Source organism: Dermacentor andersoni, chromosome 6, assembly GCF_023375885.2.
Source record: "Dermacentor andersoni chromosome 6, qqDerAnde1_hic_scaffold, whole genome shotgun sequence".
Classification (NCBI taxonomy): domain Eukaryota; kingdom Metazoa; phylum Arthropoda; class Arachnida; order Ixodida; family Ixodidae; genus Dermacentor; species Dermacentor andersoni.
In genome coordinates this window covers 42,322,069-42,339,797 of record NC_092819.1, presented here as the reverse complement: position 1 = coordinate 42,339,797, position 17,729 = coordinate 42,322,069, and the positions used below count along the sequence as shown (strand labels likewise).

Genomic DNA, 17,729 nt, shown 5'->3' with positions numbered 1-17,729 from the left:
AGCTCTCCGAACAAATAGGAAGTTCGTTCACCTTCTCCTAAAAAGCAATGCCAAGCTTTAATTTTTATATCACTTGGAGACACCGGCTTAATTGACAAGCTCCAGCCTGTTTATACAAACACCATCACCTTTGTTTCACCTGTAAATAACGATGAACATATTTTTTTTCTTTGCCGCCCTTCTCCTCCTAGGGCCCTTCTCTTCCAGTCCCATTTCCTATAGAAAGTAGCATATAGGTGCCTATATCCCTTCGAGACAAAGTTCTCTGCGTTTTAATAAAGCGCTTTCTCTCTTTTTGTTCCCTACCCAGCATTTTTCAGCATATGAATAACTGCGACTTAGGAGGAAAGGGCTAGCTTTCTCAATGTTATAGTGTGCTCGAGTTGCGTTTTATGTCTACTACCATGGCTGTAGAAAAAAATTTATTGCACTTTTGCTCCGATTTTATTCTTGACCAGGCACACTAAATGACTGAAGTTATTCAACAACTATTGGATATTCATTTGTAGTTATTAATGCCAGCTATGCGATTCGAGCACCGGGAACATTAAATTGGATACTAATGCCCCATTTGGTTCGAAGACTGAATCGAATAGGGCATTATTCGATTCATTTGAAATGTTCAAATATTTTTTGCACCCCTAGAGTTTTTGTTCACGCTGTTCCAGCATTATGCCTTGGTAGACTGCCTCTGTGTTAAGCAACATATTTGTAACGTTACTTTTCTCAGTGTTCCGTGAATCACAGGGTCAAGGTTGTTCTTGCAGTCTGGAGAGCTTGTTCTTTTGGAGAGTTTTCTGCTGATGGGCATTTGGTCTGAGCACTAGCTCATTCAGTGCTCTTCCAGCTCTCCTATTGGACTTGTTAGCATCTTCCTTTCTTGCTGATTGACAGTGCAGTTAATTGATACAACACAAAAAAATAGGCACACGCACAAACAGTGCGCATATATGTGCCTCCTTGTGTTGTATGAATCATTGCAATATCTATCGAAAAGTACGCTAAACCAAATCATTCAATCCTCAACATTAGCATATCTTTTCTTTTTCTTCCTACTGACTGCGACTCCTCCATCTACCTCTGCTGTGCCCTTCTTATCTGCTTCCTTTGGAGACAGGTGGCTGTAAAACAGTTCTGGAGGCAATTCCTATCTTGTCTCCAACTCTCGTTTTTCAATTGATAAAAAATAATTTGTCACCTGGCCCAGCTATCTGTTTCAAAGCTGAGAAAGTAGAACATCCTAGCCAATGAGCCATCATAGCAGAAAAACAGACCTGCCTGGTTTGTATACGAGTCAAATCAGCTCTTAGCATGCATTCAAAGGAACATGAAACTACACAAGACTTCAAATTCAAACAGGTTGACAGTTTCCAGTTCAAAACGTGCCTCATGAACACTTTTATTGAGCAAACAAAGGCCTTTATAAAGCTTTCAAGAAATGGCAATGCACAAGATAGAAAACAGCAGCTACTGTCACTCAATATCTGACCATATAACCAAATATAGGCAGTGAGGCAGTTTCAACAGAAGACGGAGAGTGCCTCAAGATAAGTGGAAACAAACCATCTGATGACAATTATGGTGAAGATGTTTATGCACTGCTTAAACCAGGAAGTGATGGGCAAACAGGACCCGTTGCAGTTATACACCGCCTCCTGGGTTCCACGCTTCTACATCCTTCACTGATCTGCAAGCAAACTTCTTGCATAACTACAAAGTATTAAAAATAATGAGTACAGAATTATTTTCATGCAGATGTTTAGGGAGATGCTGTGTATAATTTTGAATAATATTAGACAGCACTCACATTTCCAAATCACAATTCTAATTTCTAGCAGCTTTATTCAAATGAATTATAAATCTAATTTGCAAAGTTCTTTCCTCAATCTCCTAGCAGACCTCTCTGTATATGCAAGCATTACTAAACACATCAGTTCAGCTTCGTTACGTCAACTTCCAAGAAAGTGTGTGCTATGGAGGATTAGCATTGCTCAATATTGAGATGCAGGGTTAGCTCACATATCGTGTGATTAGTATTTTTTGGCAATTCTCACTTAGGTAAAGACCAGTGCATTGTAATGATAACATATGAGAAAAACTATGCCTGTCAAATGGCCACAAATAAAAGCCAGTTGCAGAACAGCAGAATGTCCATAAAGTTTTTCAACACCTTCTGGTTTCGACACCTATTTCTGGTTGAAGAGCACTAAGAAGCAGCTCTTCAAGTTTCACACTTCTTGCTGTTTGCCAAGAAAGCACGTTGGTGCAAATTAAAAATGGTAAAAAGCACTGCCGTCTTACTTAAAGAGAGTGGCAATCTTCTTGCCACTTTAAAGCTGCAAAATGCATTGCTTCATACCATCCGGTGACACTTTAATTATGCAGAAACACAGTGACCAAGAAACCTTTATCAAATGAATATATAAAGTATGCGTCTCGTAAAAGAGAGTGAACCAACAGAGAATCTATATTTTCAACAAAGCACATTATGCACTCATCTTTATTAACTGCTGATGCAGTTTTCAACAAAGTCATTATAGTAGTTATTACAATTACGTCAACTTAAAGGCATTAAAGAAAGCACAAAAAAGTGTAAAATGCTGGAGGAAAAAGAAAGAGTACAGTAACAAGGCCAAGGAAGCAACATAACGCTGCATCCTACAGATTCTGTAAGGAACTATAGGCACTGGACCCACAGATACACTGCAGGGACTGCAGTCAATGCTTCACAAGAACTGTGCGTCTAGCCAACAATGGGCTGTTAGCGTGAACAAACATTTTTTTTAAAGTCCTTTAAGACCACCACAGCTTTGTGTTGAGTGTTAAGCACTCACTTACGAGAAAGTTTTCAAGCTGAAGAGCTCGTGACCATACACAATATAATGGCACATGGAACTGCTGTGCAGTTGGTCGCACTGGGCTGATTCTTCAGTTTGGAGGTAGCTGGTGTGCTATATCAAAACAGACTGATCTGTGTCAAAGAGCACAGTATTATGAAACAGCATCAAGTTCAGTCTGGTTCCGAGTACTCTGATCGGATAACTTTTGTACCTGATGGTGCCTGTCTTGTATGACAATGCTCATCAGAGACAACAGTACATTCCACTATGTGTAAACTTGGATGCAGCCAAATATGCTGAGAGTGGATATTACTCCATGTCTCCACCCTACGTTCAGTGAGTGCCAAAGCACAATGAAGGCATGAAGCACACACCCCGATAGTTCTGGTTGGTTATCCACCTTAACATGGAGAGATGAGAACACTTGCTCATAATGCACCCGTTAAATGCTGCATGCTTGTCATATGAAGACCACATTTGTAAATCCTCACCCCAACTCCCCCTTCTGGGCTAAACTGACTTGCGCGAGAACCTTACTACAAAAGTGCAGGCTTGGAAGAGAGCACTTAAAATCCTCGCTAAAAGTTAGGAGTGGTTTTATTCAATAAATTACAAAACATTCTGATAAGCTGCTTCACCAATTAAAATTCACTTTCATGAACAAATGAAACCGAAATAGTGCCATTTAACCATGAAAATAAACATGGGAAGATTTTATTTGATTTTATATAATACCAGTGCAGATCATTTTTTGCTACAAGAGTGTTGCACATATAATAAATCAAATCATAATTCCTAATTTAAAAAAAAAATGTATCAAGGTCGTAATCAAGAGTACTATGACGCGCCTTGCCCCAACAACAGTCTTCTCACACAAACTTCATTTTCCTGTTAGGGTTCCCTTTGTTCACAAGAGTACTGCATGATTTTATGAAAATCGAGAAGCACTTGCTGCTTTATGTTGAAAAAACAGTCTAATACTTCAGTGTGCCTGATTCCCATATTGCAATTACTGCGAACAACAGCTTAAAACTAGCCATAGGTATGCAGACTGCGTGAACATAGTCGGTCCCCTGGCCGCACATAAAAAGCTCTCATTACTTTCAGCAACATGTAAGAAGCTTTTCTAGACATGCACGTTCAGTGGTGCATTTTATAGCTTATAAAGGCCACTTAATTTCCAACATTTCAGTGCAGCCTGGCCTGTTCAAATTCCCAAGGAGCTACTCACTACCTCTCGCTCCCATCTATGCATACAAGAACAATCTCGGAAACAGAGTGGCTCGATTTTGTGACATCATTGCGGAGCCCTTTTCTATCAAACAGTTAGGAATTATGATGCATCATCTCCCAGCTCTGAGTGATGGACCTCCAACACAATGAGCGTTGACTTGCAAGTGAACAAGCGAACAGACACGTTTAACGCATTACCTGGATCACAACTGCTATTTAAGTCCTCAACCTTGCTTTCCATCATTGTCCTTCCTGCACAGAGTGCGCTGTGATGCAGCAAAGAAATAGCACACAGCAATCATGGGGGAGATGGAGACACCCTCTTAGCATCACAGGCATCGGCGTGGCGGCTCTGCTGGTTACTGTTGCACATGAAATCGACGATTACTGCCTTTGGATGAACAAATGAATCCACAAGCTTACTACGTCCTTCCTTAGCTATAAGAAGCAGCCCAAAGCGTAGTTTCAATGTTGCAGTTGCAATACAGTGCTTTTCATATGCAGCCAAACGAGTTGTATGTTCAGTCATTCAAGCCAATTTACCCAGACATAGTTAGTACAATTCCAGTTAGTGATAGCCTGCACTAAATATGTGCTCTGGGAACATGCCAGAACCGGCTGATGAAAGAAGCAAACAAAAAAGAGCAGAGTCAACAGAATATACCATTTAACAAAAATACAAACTAATCAACAAGCATGAAGCTAGATGGGGCATCAACTTTGCTTCCAAAAAAAAGGAAGCACAACAGCAAGAGACCAGGCAGTGATCTAAAAGGCAAGTTAGCATGCTACTGGCAAATTTTGTAGGCCAGTCTCGAGGGTGGCATTGTGATAAACAGTTTTCTTCCAATGTTAATGTTCTGCATAAATAAAAGCTGGTGATAAAAAAGAAAATGTTCAGCTTTTCATAATGTCAGCAGCACATGTGTAACACTACACAACCAGAAAGCGATTGCCTGTGGTAATGATCGGACCCTCCCAACTCAAGCCCACTGAAAAAAATGAGAAAAAGAACTAATGTGCAATCATGTTGTCGGTGCACCAGCCATGTGTATATGTGCTCTACTTTCAAGAGAACACCACCTAGAATACCAAAAACTCATCCTACAACTATAATGACACCTGTTAATTTTATAACCTGTGGCCACGAGACAATAAGTGCAGGTTAAAAGAGGTGAAGAAAAGAGGTAACGTGGAATTAAAATGAAATATTTCTAGGGCTTTATATCTTTTCTTTTCCTTTGAAAACTACTCACTCTTCTCTTGGCAAAAACAACTATCCCACATAGCTCCAACATTACAATTTCTGCAATATCCACAGTTCTGCAACCTAACTCAAGCACCAGTTAACAACAGCGCTAAACGTACACAGTCACGAGTTCATGCAGATGTCCAAAAATGCAAATAAGTTCCAATCAATCAGAAAAACGCTTCTGTCCTTGCCAGCTGCATTCTTGCATGTTTCTAATGGCCACTAAATTTGTCTCCAGAATCCTCCTATAAAGTTCCTAAGCCTTCAGTGTACAGTGCAGTCTACTTTAAAAGAGAATGTGTGAGCACAGGTACACATTTTGCACTGTGGCAAGTTTGGAGGCACCCAGTTTTGAGGCAGACTTCCACTACATGAAACAGGCTCCAGTGTGCAGTGCCGCAGTTCACTGGCATTGCTTCAGCTGGCAACTGCGCCTGGCGAGCTCCCAAACTGTGAGCCGTGCATTTGCGAGTTGTCTTTACCAGTGGGCTGCACAGCACACCCCCAGAAATGAAGGAGTATGCAAGATACTAAAAATTACTGTCATTCAAAGAAGTGGTACCTCAGTTGCATTGCTAGCTTGCGTTCTAGACCACTGCAGTGTGGCGGGATGGTCTATAACAACACCAGCACTTTTGGGGTATCTCAGTAGTCTGTTCCACGACTGATGACCTCCTTGCACGTCGGGCGCAGCAGGATGGTGTGCTCAAATTGGGCCGTGTAACACCCCTTGGTGTCGCACAGAGGCGGGTACGGGTCCACAATGCTCTTGTCGCAGAGATCCTTGAGAGCCATGAGATACTTTGTCTGGCCCAGCCTGTCAAGCCAGCGGCGGCAGAAGGCCAGGGTGCCAAAGTTCTGGTTGATGACGCCCAGCAGCTGCTTGGAACGTGGAAGCCTGTCCGAAAGAAACATTCAAATGCTCCATGTTGCAAATTCATCATGAGCTGAACAAGTGTGCTGAACCAACGACACACCGAGAAGCAGTAATAAAGAGTTTTGACATAATACAGTCATGAGCAACAGCACTAGTGGCCACTTATTGTGTCACCGTGTTGAACCCAAGCATGCAAGGCTTTTATCGCTATCATAAACTATGATGCACTGGACGCAACCAGAGTTGGAAAGTCTGAGGAAGGAAACTACACCCTAAAGGAAAGAGACTCAGCCATGGAAAGGACAGCAAAATGACGACTACAAATCTGAGCATTTGCCTTTAGTTCCCAAACTCCAGAGCCATTACACCTGAGGAGGCGAAGACACGCAACTCACATGGAACACGAAGCTCTTGCATATGAACGGCTCCTTTATTAATGTTAGAACAACTAGACAAAAGCAAAGCAGAATCAGAATTTACAGTGCTCAGCAATCGGAACACAGTACTCGGAGTGCGTGGCTGCCATAGCTTTTTTAGCCCCACCGGTGAGCGCTGGGCAATTGCCATAGGACCAAATGCAGAGACAATGCATCACAAAGGCTCTCGCTTTCACCTGTTACAACAATGCATCAGCTCGGTGTCCCCAGAGCTCATAGTCGATGCAAAAAACGCTTTCAACCAAGCGCAAAGCATACCGTGTTTCAATTGTAGAGCACTGTACGTACCACTGCCCAAAGACCGTGCATATCCAGGCTTTCTGCCATTTCATACGGCGAGGCCGCGATGAGAACCGATAGTCATAATTCAGTAACTGTTTGTGCACCCAAAACGTGACATGTTTGTTTGTATTTGATTCCTCGAGGTATTTCGGCAGCACAAAACACAAGAAATGACAGAATATTCAGCCAACATTTCTGGCAGTAGCACCTGCTCTAAGCTTATCCTGCAGCTGGTGCCTATTGCAATGCTCGAGTGCTGTGTGTGTGATCCCCACATTGGGCCAACGTCGGGGAGCGCTTGCAGGGACAGAATCTACTACGGTATCAGCCTGGGCAGTCTGTGACAGTGGCTCCTTTTTACTCTTAGTATGCTTCACCGCAATACATCACGCATGTTCCTGCACATATAATCGCTGTATTGCGGCGAAGGTGATTTTGGGAACTGGCGTCAGTTAATGCTTCATGCTTTCTGCACTTCGTTTTTACCTAAAACAAAGTGAAATGCTCGCTTGGGCAGCATCAAGTACGAGGGACTCTGCAGTGTACATAATATGTGGGACTGCACATGTCCCTACACCGAATACAGTCAATGTCAGATTTTGCAGACTCCCTAGGGGTAGCGAAAATGTGCGAGAAAATGAATGACAGCTTTCATTGCCCCCAAAGGCTCAGATCCCCGCAGGCATGTTTGAAATAGTTTTCAAGGCCTGCCAGTACACTTATTAGGCGTATCAGGGATGGTACAATTACACATGACGGCGGGTGCACACATGTATAATTGAGGAATACTTACTGTGTCCCGTGACAGTGGCCCCTTTTTACTCTTATTATGCTTCACCGCAATACATTACACATGCTCCACTGCGTAATATTGCTGTATTGCAGCAAAGTTGATTTGTAGGAACAGGCATTATTTAACGCTTCATAGCGATCGGCGAATTACAAAGGCGAAGTTGGCACCATTGCTGACTGTTGAAAATTGTTTCAGCGAAAAACACAGTACAGAACAGCAGGAAGCCTGGTGGCAAAAGTCGAAGCAGCTAGGCCTAGCATTACCGCGGTGGTGACTACAGCTGCCAGCGAATCGGCATGCACATTCGCGAGTTCGATGCTGCGAGGTAATCAAAATGGTGGCAGAGGTGACTTCGATTAATGTCATTTCAGACCTGTGGTCACGGCAAAAAGTCCAGAAAATCGGAGAGTGAAGAGATGTTGCAACCGAAATTTCAAATGTTCCAATACATTTGCTCTATGGGGTATGTGGTGGTGCCACAAAGGCATCCGATTTATCGGGCATGTCCGAAAAATTGGTCATTGACTCAAATCAGTCGTTGATCAAATATGTGAAAAATCAAATATAGCAGATATTCGACTCACTGATATCTGAATATTCACACACCTACTTATCATATTGTCCTCGATGTACTACTCAATGTATTGCCTCCGACATTTTTTTTTGCATAAATACAGCAATAAATGGCTTTTGCGTGAGTGCCTGTGTCATTTCCTTTGTTCCTAAGGGCAAAGCCCAGAGAACCGACTTTCACGACTTTGGCTTGCCATGCAAGTCAAAGCTGATGCAAGGGGCCACAGAGAAAAGCCGAATGACTGCAAAGGATTGTTTTTTGCTGCATCTTCATCACCGAAATAACTGCTTTCTCTAACGCAGCTGTCGAGACTCATCTAAGTTCACTGTAGCAGCACAACAGATCTTGTCAGCATTTTGTGGATGTGACAGTGGAGTGCTGCCTGCATGTCTCCAATTACATACAGTGCAATTGGAGACACCATCACCAACAACATACATGAACAACAACAACAAAAAAAACGCTGGTGTCCAGCAATGAGCTCTGCACGAAATCTGATGCCTGCAACACTCCACCGGCATGTTCACCAAATGCTCATAAGCTGAATGATCATTGAGAACATAAGCAGATATGTATTTTTTCATGATTTACAGTTCAACCTAGATATAACGAAGTTCAATATAACAAAATTCTCGATGTAACGGCGTATTTCACTTTTCCTAATCTCTTGTCCATTGAACACCGTGTATTTAGAGCCTCAATTTAACAAAGTGTGTTTGTATGCGATTTCAATATAATGAAATTTCACTTCTGCTGTAAGGAAATGCCAAGATGATAAATGGAAACATCCACGGACGTCGATGTTCAAATGATTGAATTACAAGCATCTGTTTGCAAACATACCTCTCAAATCGCGCACAGTGTGACAAGAGTGGCTGCTGCAGTGATGCCACATCATGTTCCATATAAAGTCGAAGTCAAGGGCGACAAGTTCCTATCGCGGCCCACGCACCTTGTGCTTTAGGTGCGAGTGAAAGTGTGGGAGGGGGAGACAAGAAAGACTGTGGCTTTGTGAGTGCCGCCTTTCTGCGCGAGCAAAGGGAAAGAGGGAGAGGGGAACTCGCTTGTGGTAACGCGATCAAGCACGTGCGAGAGATGTGGGGGCAGGGGAGGGGCCAAGATACATGCTACAAGGATTTCTTTATTTTTGGCAAAACACGGAAAAAATTCTGGGTCTCTCACATGACCATGCGACGACACACCACAGTGGCAATAACAAAGCAGCATTTCAAAACTTTTACAGGGAAGACAGCGGCAGACATGGCGGCCGTACGGACGACTCATCCAGCTTTCCCCAATGCGCAAGTGCGCATTTGTACAGTGATCTGCTACAGAGCATAACTGACACCGTTTCATAGGAACACTGTACCTGATGCTGTGTGGTAACAATCGTCCCGTGTGGCTTGAATACAACACGTCACCTACTAAGCACACACCATGACTGCGCCGGGATGCTTACTAAGTAGTATTTTTGGGCAATCATTTTCAGAGATAGTTTCACTTTTGCATGACTCGCTACCAGACTTGTGCACGTACAGTGGACAGTGTTTCTGACAATGTGCTAGGCTCGCAACCTATGCATAGTGCCAATAGTGCTGTCAGCTGTATAGTACTTCGACGCGCCCAGTGCCGACTCATGAAATTTCCCAGAAGTGAAACAATATCCAAAAACGATCGCTTGAGAATACCGTCCCTGTACGATATGCATGCGTGTTTTCTTGCAGACCTGCACTGTGCAAGTGCAGTCAGGTTTCTCTCTGTGCAGTGAGGTTTCTACGTGACCGTACCCCTCCTGGCTGTGCATGTGATCGTACAGTGCACATCTTGTTGAGCCAATGCACTGATGGTGGGCTACTTTCACTTCTGAAAGCAACACGCACTTGAAGCGGTTCTGCTCAATGAGGTGGGAGAGAACGGAGGGGCTTTTGGGTTATTGCCTATTAAAAACGTGCAGTAGGCTTACAACAGCGCTAAGCAGTGTGCCTGCCACAAACACTGCCGAGCAGGTAGCTGAAGATGCTTATTGTGATAACCTTGGCGGTGATAAATCAGACTGGCACGCCTATTAGAGGTTACATTCCTTGCTGAGGCCATCACCACACTTCCATGCATTTCTGATGCTTATCCGCAGAGGCATCACTGCATTCGAACCAAAGCAAGAATCATTCGTTGACCTGTCACTGTACTTTCCAAAAAGGCACAACAATGTTTGTGGCACAGCTTGGAGCTGACCACATCACGAGCTAAGGTGGCACAGTTAACCATTATGTAACAAAAAGTGATCGTGGTAGGCACTAACCGGTAGTCATATGGCTTTTGCGGTCAGCCAATACATTAGGTTCTAAGGTGATCGGGCCAGGAATTTGTCACTACCATGTTTCAAGCGGGTATGTAGTAACAAGGTCTTACTAAATTTGACTGCTGTTGATTGGTTTGAAAGGTTTGTGGCTCACTTAGACATGCACCATGAGTGACTTGAGCTCTTCACTTTGCTTACCTCAGCGGCACACGACCAGCGTCAAAATTCTTCATGTAATGAGACACCTCCATGTCATCGTGCACATAGCCTTTGCCCGTGCTGCCAAAGGTTTCAATGGCGTACACTTCACCTTCCTGCAATGCAAGGACAATGTATTATGTATTAATAGACTTGTGATTCATTTGGCACAGAGTTCGGAACGAAATAATACAGCACATGAAGGCCGACCCTAATGAAATCTTACTTGGCTAAATTTGTTATAAATGACAAGTATATACCATTGAGCCAATCTTGGCAAAGCTGGTAATTGTAGTTTTTTTCTTAGCGGCGTTTACATAGCACCTAAGCAGACGATGTGTGCACTTGGTGGCATTGCTATGACATGCATCCCAGCATGCCATGTCCGAGAGATATTTTAGCGCCTTGCGGGGACACCGGGCACTCAAGCTGGCTCATGCACCCACGCCTGGAGAAGCACAGAGACCAATTAGAGCATGTGATAGCCCAAGCTTCTTAGTGGCAAAAGGACTCGTCACGGCCCCTCGTGGCCACCGCAGTATCTACGCTATGTAGCAGTGTGGCGTCCAAGGTTGCACGAATGCACCATTGCAACCTCGGAGGTCGTGCAGCGGACCCGCACATTAAGCCATGCTTCACTGTCGGCGAGTAATAATGGCCGCATTATTTTTTTTTTTCTACTTTCAGTACCGAAAACTACTTGTTATGTGAGCTTTTCATGATGCTTCCGCTTGTATTTCACACATTAAATGTTGTGTGGAGGCTCCTCAAGAACTAGATTATCTTAAGCAAGGCCTTTTACTGGGTCTAACTCTTTCTTGCAGTTGGCCTTTTAGGAAGATGAAATGGGATATGCAGAATACTTGCTTGACTGACTGAGATACAGCTGATTTTTGTGATTATGCGACTTGATTCAACTCGCCTTTTAATTCAACCACATTCCTAAGTCCTAAAGGGTCGCTATACATGTTGCAGAAATCACAATTTGGCAAGTACTACTACCTGCAATGTTGAACTGACAAAAAAACACTGTGTCAGCTTTGGCTACAGAGGTGCACATTTTATTGAGGTCCAAGTTCAAATAATTTATGTTAAGCATCCTTACAAACACAAAAGTAGCATGAATGGTACTGAGTCTCACTGTGTGTGGGTGCTCGACTTTCACGCATCCCCTGATGTTTACCCCATACGGTGCTTGTGTCTCCTGTAATCCTGCTTCTCCGTATAGCTAAGTGCCAACAGCAAAGGGTATGGTTCCAGATTAGCATGAGAGATGGTGTGAGTGTTGTACTGCTGACGCCACCTCATGGCGGGGTTACTCAGGGGGCAAAAGTGAGTACCTCCTGGCCTGTTCCTCTTTGGCTTGGGGTCGGCTAGCTGTGTGGACGTTTCATGTGCTCACCGGCTGTTCACGCAACGGAATGGACAAACACGATCGTTCGAACGCGCCACCATTCACATAATCGTACACGTAAACGATTAGACGTTGGTGCCCAGCATGGGGGCACACAAATTTGCTCGCTATCCGGTCACGGTGAGTCGGACTTGCTCAATTTGTCATGCACCCATCAGCATGTTCTATTGGTATTTATTTGGCTAGCTGGCATTGGTGTACTAAAGGTGCAATAAATGCCCTTGTGTTTGCATACTGTGTTGTTGTTCCTTTGTCCCAAGAGCTTTTGTGAGACCTCACAATTATAGTTTTCAGCGTTTCACTGACTAGGCCATGCAAGTGATAGTAAGCAATCAGTAAAGCCAATAAAAATGTTGATAAGCAAATACATCATTATAACGAAATTATGTCCAACATGAAAGTACACTCGAACCTCGTTATAACGCAGTTGAACGGGGAGAAGATACTACGTCATTAAATCCTTTACTTCATTATATCCATTAGTGTTCCATTTTGATAGTCTTTCGGATTCGCTTTCGAATGGGCTCGCCGAGGTCGAGCAGCACATCGCACACAACACAGCGCTCCACTTTGTGATCGAGGCGGCAAGCGAACTTTGCTGCACTGGCTTGATTCGGCCAGCTTGTGGCCTCCAAGATTTCACTGATGCCAATGCGATCTAGGAAGCCATGCCCAGCTGTCTGCCAGCATGTGCGGCGTGCCACAAGAAGAGAGAGACGTGAATGCACGACCTGTGGGCATGATCCCTGTGATTGCACCAGGGAGACCTCCGAGGCCAGCCCCAGCTGCGGCTGCCTGTGTGGCATGCCATAGAGAAAGAGAGAAGTGAATGCACTAATCCTTGCCGCCGCAGTGCGTAGTCGCACAGCATGGCGTGACATGCGCGTGACCCCCAAGGTTGCGCCCAGGAGATCTTGGAGGCCAAAATCAGCTGCGTGTGCCTGTGTGATGCACTGTGCAGTAGAAGTGGACGCTCTAATCTTTTGCACAGCAGCATACAGGCGTGCAGCTCGCGCAACCAGGCAGGCGCAAGAGAGAGCGGTCAGTGGAGAAGTGAAATAGGGAGCTGCTGCTTGTGTGCAGATGCACAGCTACGTGCGGCAATGAGAAAGACCAGAGTTACTCGATGACGTATTCAAAATGGAGACCCGGGAGTCTTGATTGAACTGCCAGGGCCAACAGGTGCGAAACTCGGCGGAAAGTGATGTACTCAGCCCGAGACGGTTGGGTATTTTCTGGTCTTGGAGACGAATCTAATTCATTATATCCATTGGCAGAGCAATTTGACTTTATTAAAACGAGGTTTTAACTGCATGGATCTCTGTAGGGGATTTCAAGGGGAATTTCATTTACTTTATTATATCCTGTTTCTCTATAACAATGAAAGTTTGAAAGTGAAAGTAATGAAAGTTTCAGAAGTGAAGCGTTTCAGATATTACGGACTTTGCATAAAATGGGCATTTTTTGTCGGATTATCAGGGTTCGTTGTAATGAGGGTTGACTGTATATCGAATGTCAAGTGGCACAGGAGTACTCCCAGTAGTTGGCTTTCCCTCGGGGCGGCAGGGAAACCCACCGACGTCTCAAAAGTGGCTTAGCCAGTGCCGCAGTTCCATACACCCACTCTCTGTACCGTGATTGCGCCGCGTCGGGCGAGTTGGCGACAACCTCCCTGCGAAACATGATCCCGGCCCAACCGCAGCGCTTGCTCAGACAGCCAATCAGAGGCTCTTGTGCCCTCATCGTGCAAGATGGTGCAGCCCGAGTTGGCTCACTGCTTTTTTTGTCTGTTGTATTTGCACCTTGTGGGCCTTCTTTCACACTGTTGCCATGATGGCTAGCATGAAGCACACTGAATTTGCCTTTCGCTGTGAAGCTCGAAATCATAAATTGAGGCGAACGTGGCAGCAAGTCAGACGTCGCCGCGGCGTACAAGATTCTGAGGTGCACTCTCAGCGCGATCTTGAAGAATAAGGGGGAGATTAGGGCTATGGTGGTCAAACAACTTGGTGCCCGTGGTGCCCCGACGTGTATGCACGGCCATGTACAAGTGATTCATCCGAAACTGCTTCAGATGTGCCAGCTTCCACGTGCTCGGTGATGACTCTGAAAATACTTACGAGTGCAAGTTGTACTTCTGTATGAAAGAATGAGGTGCACACTACTGTAAAGGACTTTTTTAAGTTACGGCAAACGGGTACGCATTATAAACGAGGGCATGTTAGAATTGAGTAAATACGGTAAATAAGTCCGAACTATCGAATGTCCGAAAGAACAAATGTATCGAAAAAAGATCATTTCCCTTATGTTTTAAGGCCCCTGTACAAGCAATAAGTGGTTAATTGGTTGCTGCTCACACTTTTGCTTACGTGCAACAAAGTACGCCTGCATTTCTGCCAGTTTTTTGCTGTCGCTGTACGCCAATGCAAGGACTGCAAAGGCTCGAACCCACATGTGAAGGCTCCGGAGCAACGGCACATCATCATTATGATGTGCCGGCGGAAGAACTTGCTCAATTATTTCGCCATCGTTCAGTTCGGCACACAACACCACACTGTCGATGTCTGTAAAGTCTTCAAATGTAACGGTGGCAGAAATCAGCACACCGCAGCCTAGCAGGTCATCAATGACATCTGCATTTGAGCACATTGTGGTAGATGGCAGGTTCAGGCTCTTCAGTTGTGGAGTCATTCAGACTGCAACTCGAGACTCATTCCGAGTCGGACTGTGAGGGCACCGCTAGTGCCATTTGACGCGGCCTGTCGATAAGTTCACGCGAAAGACTTCTTGGAGCCAGCAGGGCGCTGTCAGGAACGCAAACTAAACAAACAAGCACAGAATAGCGGAACGGTGCCCGAAAGGTGAACTCAACAAACAGAACTGCGAGAGCAGGACATGTGCGGGGTTGCCAGAATAGTACGTGATGATCGTGATGTTGATGCGACCTGTAAATCAGGCAAAGCATGCAAGATTGGCATTTGCTGTTAAATCTCTGAGGCGTAGTGCTGCGACCAAGGCAAGGCCTTAGGGATTACCATTTCACCTGTAATATCTGAAGCCAAACTTGATGTCTTCTCGAGGTTGCCAGAGGAGATAACGTCGGCAGAGTCAGCATACGCTACAACCACGGATGGAGTCCAGATAATCTAATGTAGAGCTGGCGGCTGTCGGAAATGTAGATAATCTTTACACATTAAGTCTATGGGGCCATTAGCAGTGTCACGAAGCTGTCCGAATTACCAAGCATGTCCGGATTATCGGTGTCCAATTTTTCGATCGGCGACTGTACGTCCTTCCGCCATGGGAAGAATGGCCGCTCAAGCATTCCTGTCGATATTGTTACGTAGGAAGACGCAGACGAAAAGCTATGTACAAATATATTTACAAGGAAAATATGCTGCGCTTGGCCAAGAGGCAACAGCCCGCGCTAGCTTCTAATCGTCGTCGTCGTCTTCACACTGCTGGCCTTTCGTGATCGCGCATATTGTGCCGTAGCACTACCCCCGGCTGCAAAAGCGCCGTCCCGGAGCGACTAAAGATCGGACTCGGAAGCAGTGTAGTACGCCTTGAGCCTACTGACGTGTACGACATCACTAGATGCCACAGGAGAGGACGAGGTTGAGGCCACAGGAGCAATTTCGTAAGTCACAGGCGTCACCTGGCGCAGCACGCGGTAGGGCCCTGTGTATCGCGAAAGGAGCTTCTCTGAAAGTCCGACGTGACGAGAGGGCGACCACAGGAGCACGAGCGCACCAGGTGAAAACTGTACGTCACGATGGCGGGCGTTGTACTGACACTGCCGAGTGGTCTGTGAGGCCGTCAGTCGAGCACGGGCAAGCTGGCGTGCATGGTCAGCGAGGGCGATGGCGTCGCGCGCATACTCGCTTGTTGAGACCGCAGCAGGAGGAAGTGCCGTGTCTAGGGGCAAGGTAGGTTCGCGACCGTACAGTAGATAAAAGGGAGAAAATCCGGCGGTGTCGTGCCGGGAAGAATTGTACGCAAATGTTACGTAAGGAAGGGCAATGTCCCAGTCGTGGTGGTCCTTGGAAACGTACTTGGCCAGCATATCGGTAAGAGTACGGTTTAACCGCTCTGTCAGGCCATTGGTTTGAGGATGGTATGAAGCAGTCAGTTTGTGTTGAATGGAGCAGGAACGCACAATGTCAGCGATAACTTTCGAGAGGAAGTTTCGACCACGGTCAGTAAGCAGCTGTCGCGGGGCGCCATGAAGCAAGATAATGTCACGCAAGAGAAAGTCCGCGACGTCAGTGGCGCAGCTGGTAGGGAGAGCCCGAGTGATAGCGTATCGGGTGGCGTAATCAGTCGCGACGGCTACCCATTTGTTCCCAGAAGATGACGTGGGAAAGGGACCGAGCAGGTCTAATCCAACACGAAAGAACGGTTCCACAGGGACGGTGATCGGCTGGAGATGACCGGCAGGTAGCACCTGAGGTGTCTTCCGACGCTGGCAGGGATCACAGGCAGCAACATAGCGTCGAACGGAGCGAGCGAGACCAGGCCAATAGAAGCGGCGGCGGACGCGGTCGTGCGTGCGGGTTACCCCAAGATGTCCTGAAGTGGGTGCGTCATGCATCTCAAAGAGCACAGTCTGTCGTAGCTGTTTTGGCACGACAAGAAGAAGGTCAGAGCCGTCAGGGAGGAAGTTCCTTCGATACAGAATGCCACCCTGGAGGACATATCGGCGAACGGATGCGTCGGTAGGTGTAGAGCGCAGACGCTCGATAAGTGCTCGCAGCGATAGGTCTCGGTACTGCTCATCGGCGATGTTACCGAAGGCAGAGACAGAGAAAATGCCGTTGGCACTACTACTGTCGGCGTCGTCAGGCTCGTCGACCGGGTAGCGAGACAGGCAGTCAGCGTCCTTGTGTAGTCGGCCAGATTTATAGGTGACAGTATACGAATATTCTTGGAGGCGTAAGGCCCAGCGACCAAGTCTTCCTGTAGGATCTTTCAGTGAGCATAACCAGCAAAGCGCGTGATGGTCTGTGACAACGGAAAAGGATCGGCCATATAAGTATGGGCGGAATTTCGCAACCGCCCAAACTAGGGCCAGACACTCACGCTCAGTGATGGAATAGTTGCGCTCCGCGGGTGAGAGGAGCCTGCTGGCGTAAGCGATAACACGGTCGTGGCCACGCTGGCGTTGTGCCAGTACTGCTCCAATTCCGTGACCGCTGGCATCAGTACGGACTTCGGTAGGCGCAGAAGGATCGAAATGGGCCAAAACGGGAGGCGTTGTGAGAATGTCGATTAGATGAGAGAATGCAGAGGCCTCGTTATCGCCCCACTGGAAAGGAGCGTCTTTTTTCAAAAGGTCGGTTAGTGGTCGTGCTATGGCGGCGAAATTTCTCACGAAACGGCGGAAGTACGAACAAAGGCCGATGAAGCTGCGCACATCCTTGACACACTTCGGAACAGGGAAGTGCGTAACAGCATGGATCTTGCCTGGGTCCGGTTGCACTCCGTTCGCGTCAACGAGATGTCCAAGGACGGTAATCTGGCGACGGCC

The 17,729-nt window shown here is 46.0% G+C and overlaps 1 protein-coding gene across 1 annotated transcript in view; it reads right to left on the bottom strand.

Moving 5' to 3' along the window:
- Positions 1–1,367: 1,367 nt before the first annotated feature.
- LOC126521968 (methionine aminopeptidase 2-like) overlaps positions 1,368–17,729 on the bottom strand; it is a 44,864-nt gene continuing 28,502 nt past the window's right edge. Inside the window, exons 11-12 of the mRNA XM_050170728.3 lie at positions 10,786–10,901; positions 1,368–6,223 (exon numbers count right to left, since the gene is read on the bottom strand). Coding sequence (XP_050026685.2) covers positions 5,971–6,223; positions 10,786–10,901 — 369 coding nt within the window. The 3' untranslated portion in view covers positions 1,368–5,970. The remainder of the gene's footprint in view (positions 6,224–10,785; positions 10,902–17,729) is intronic.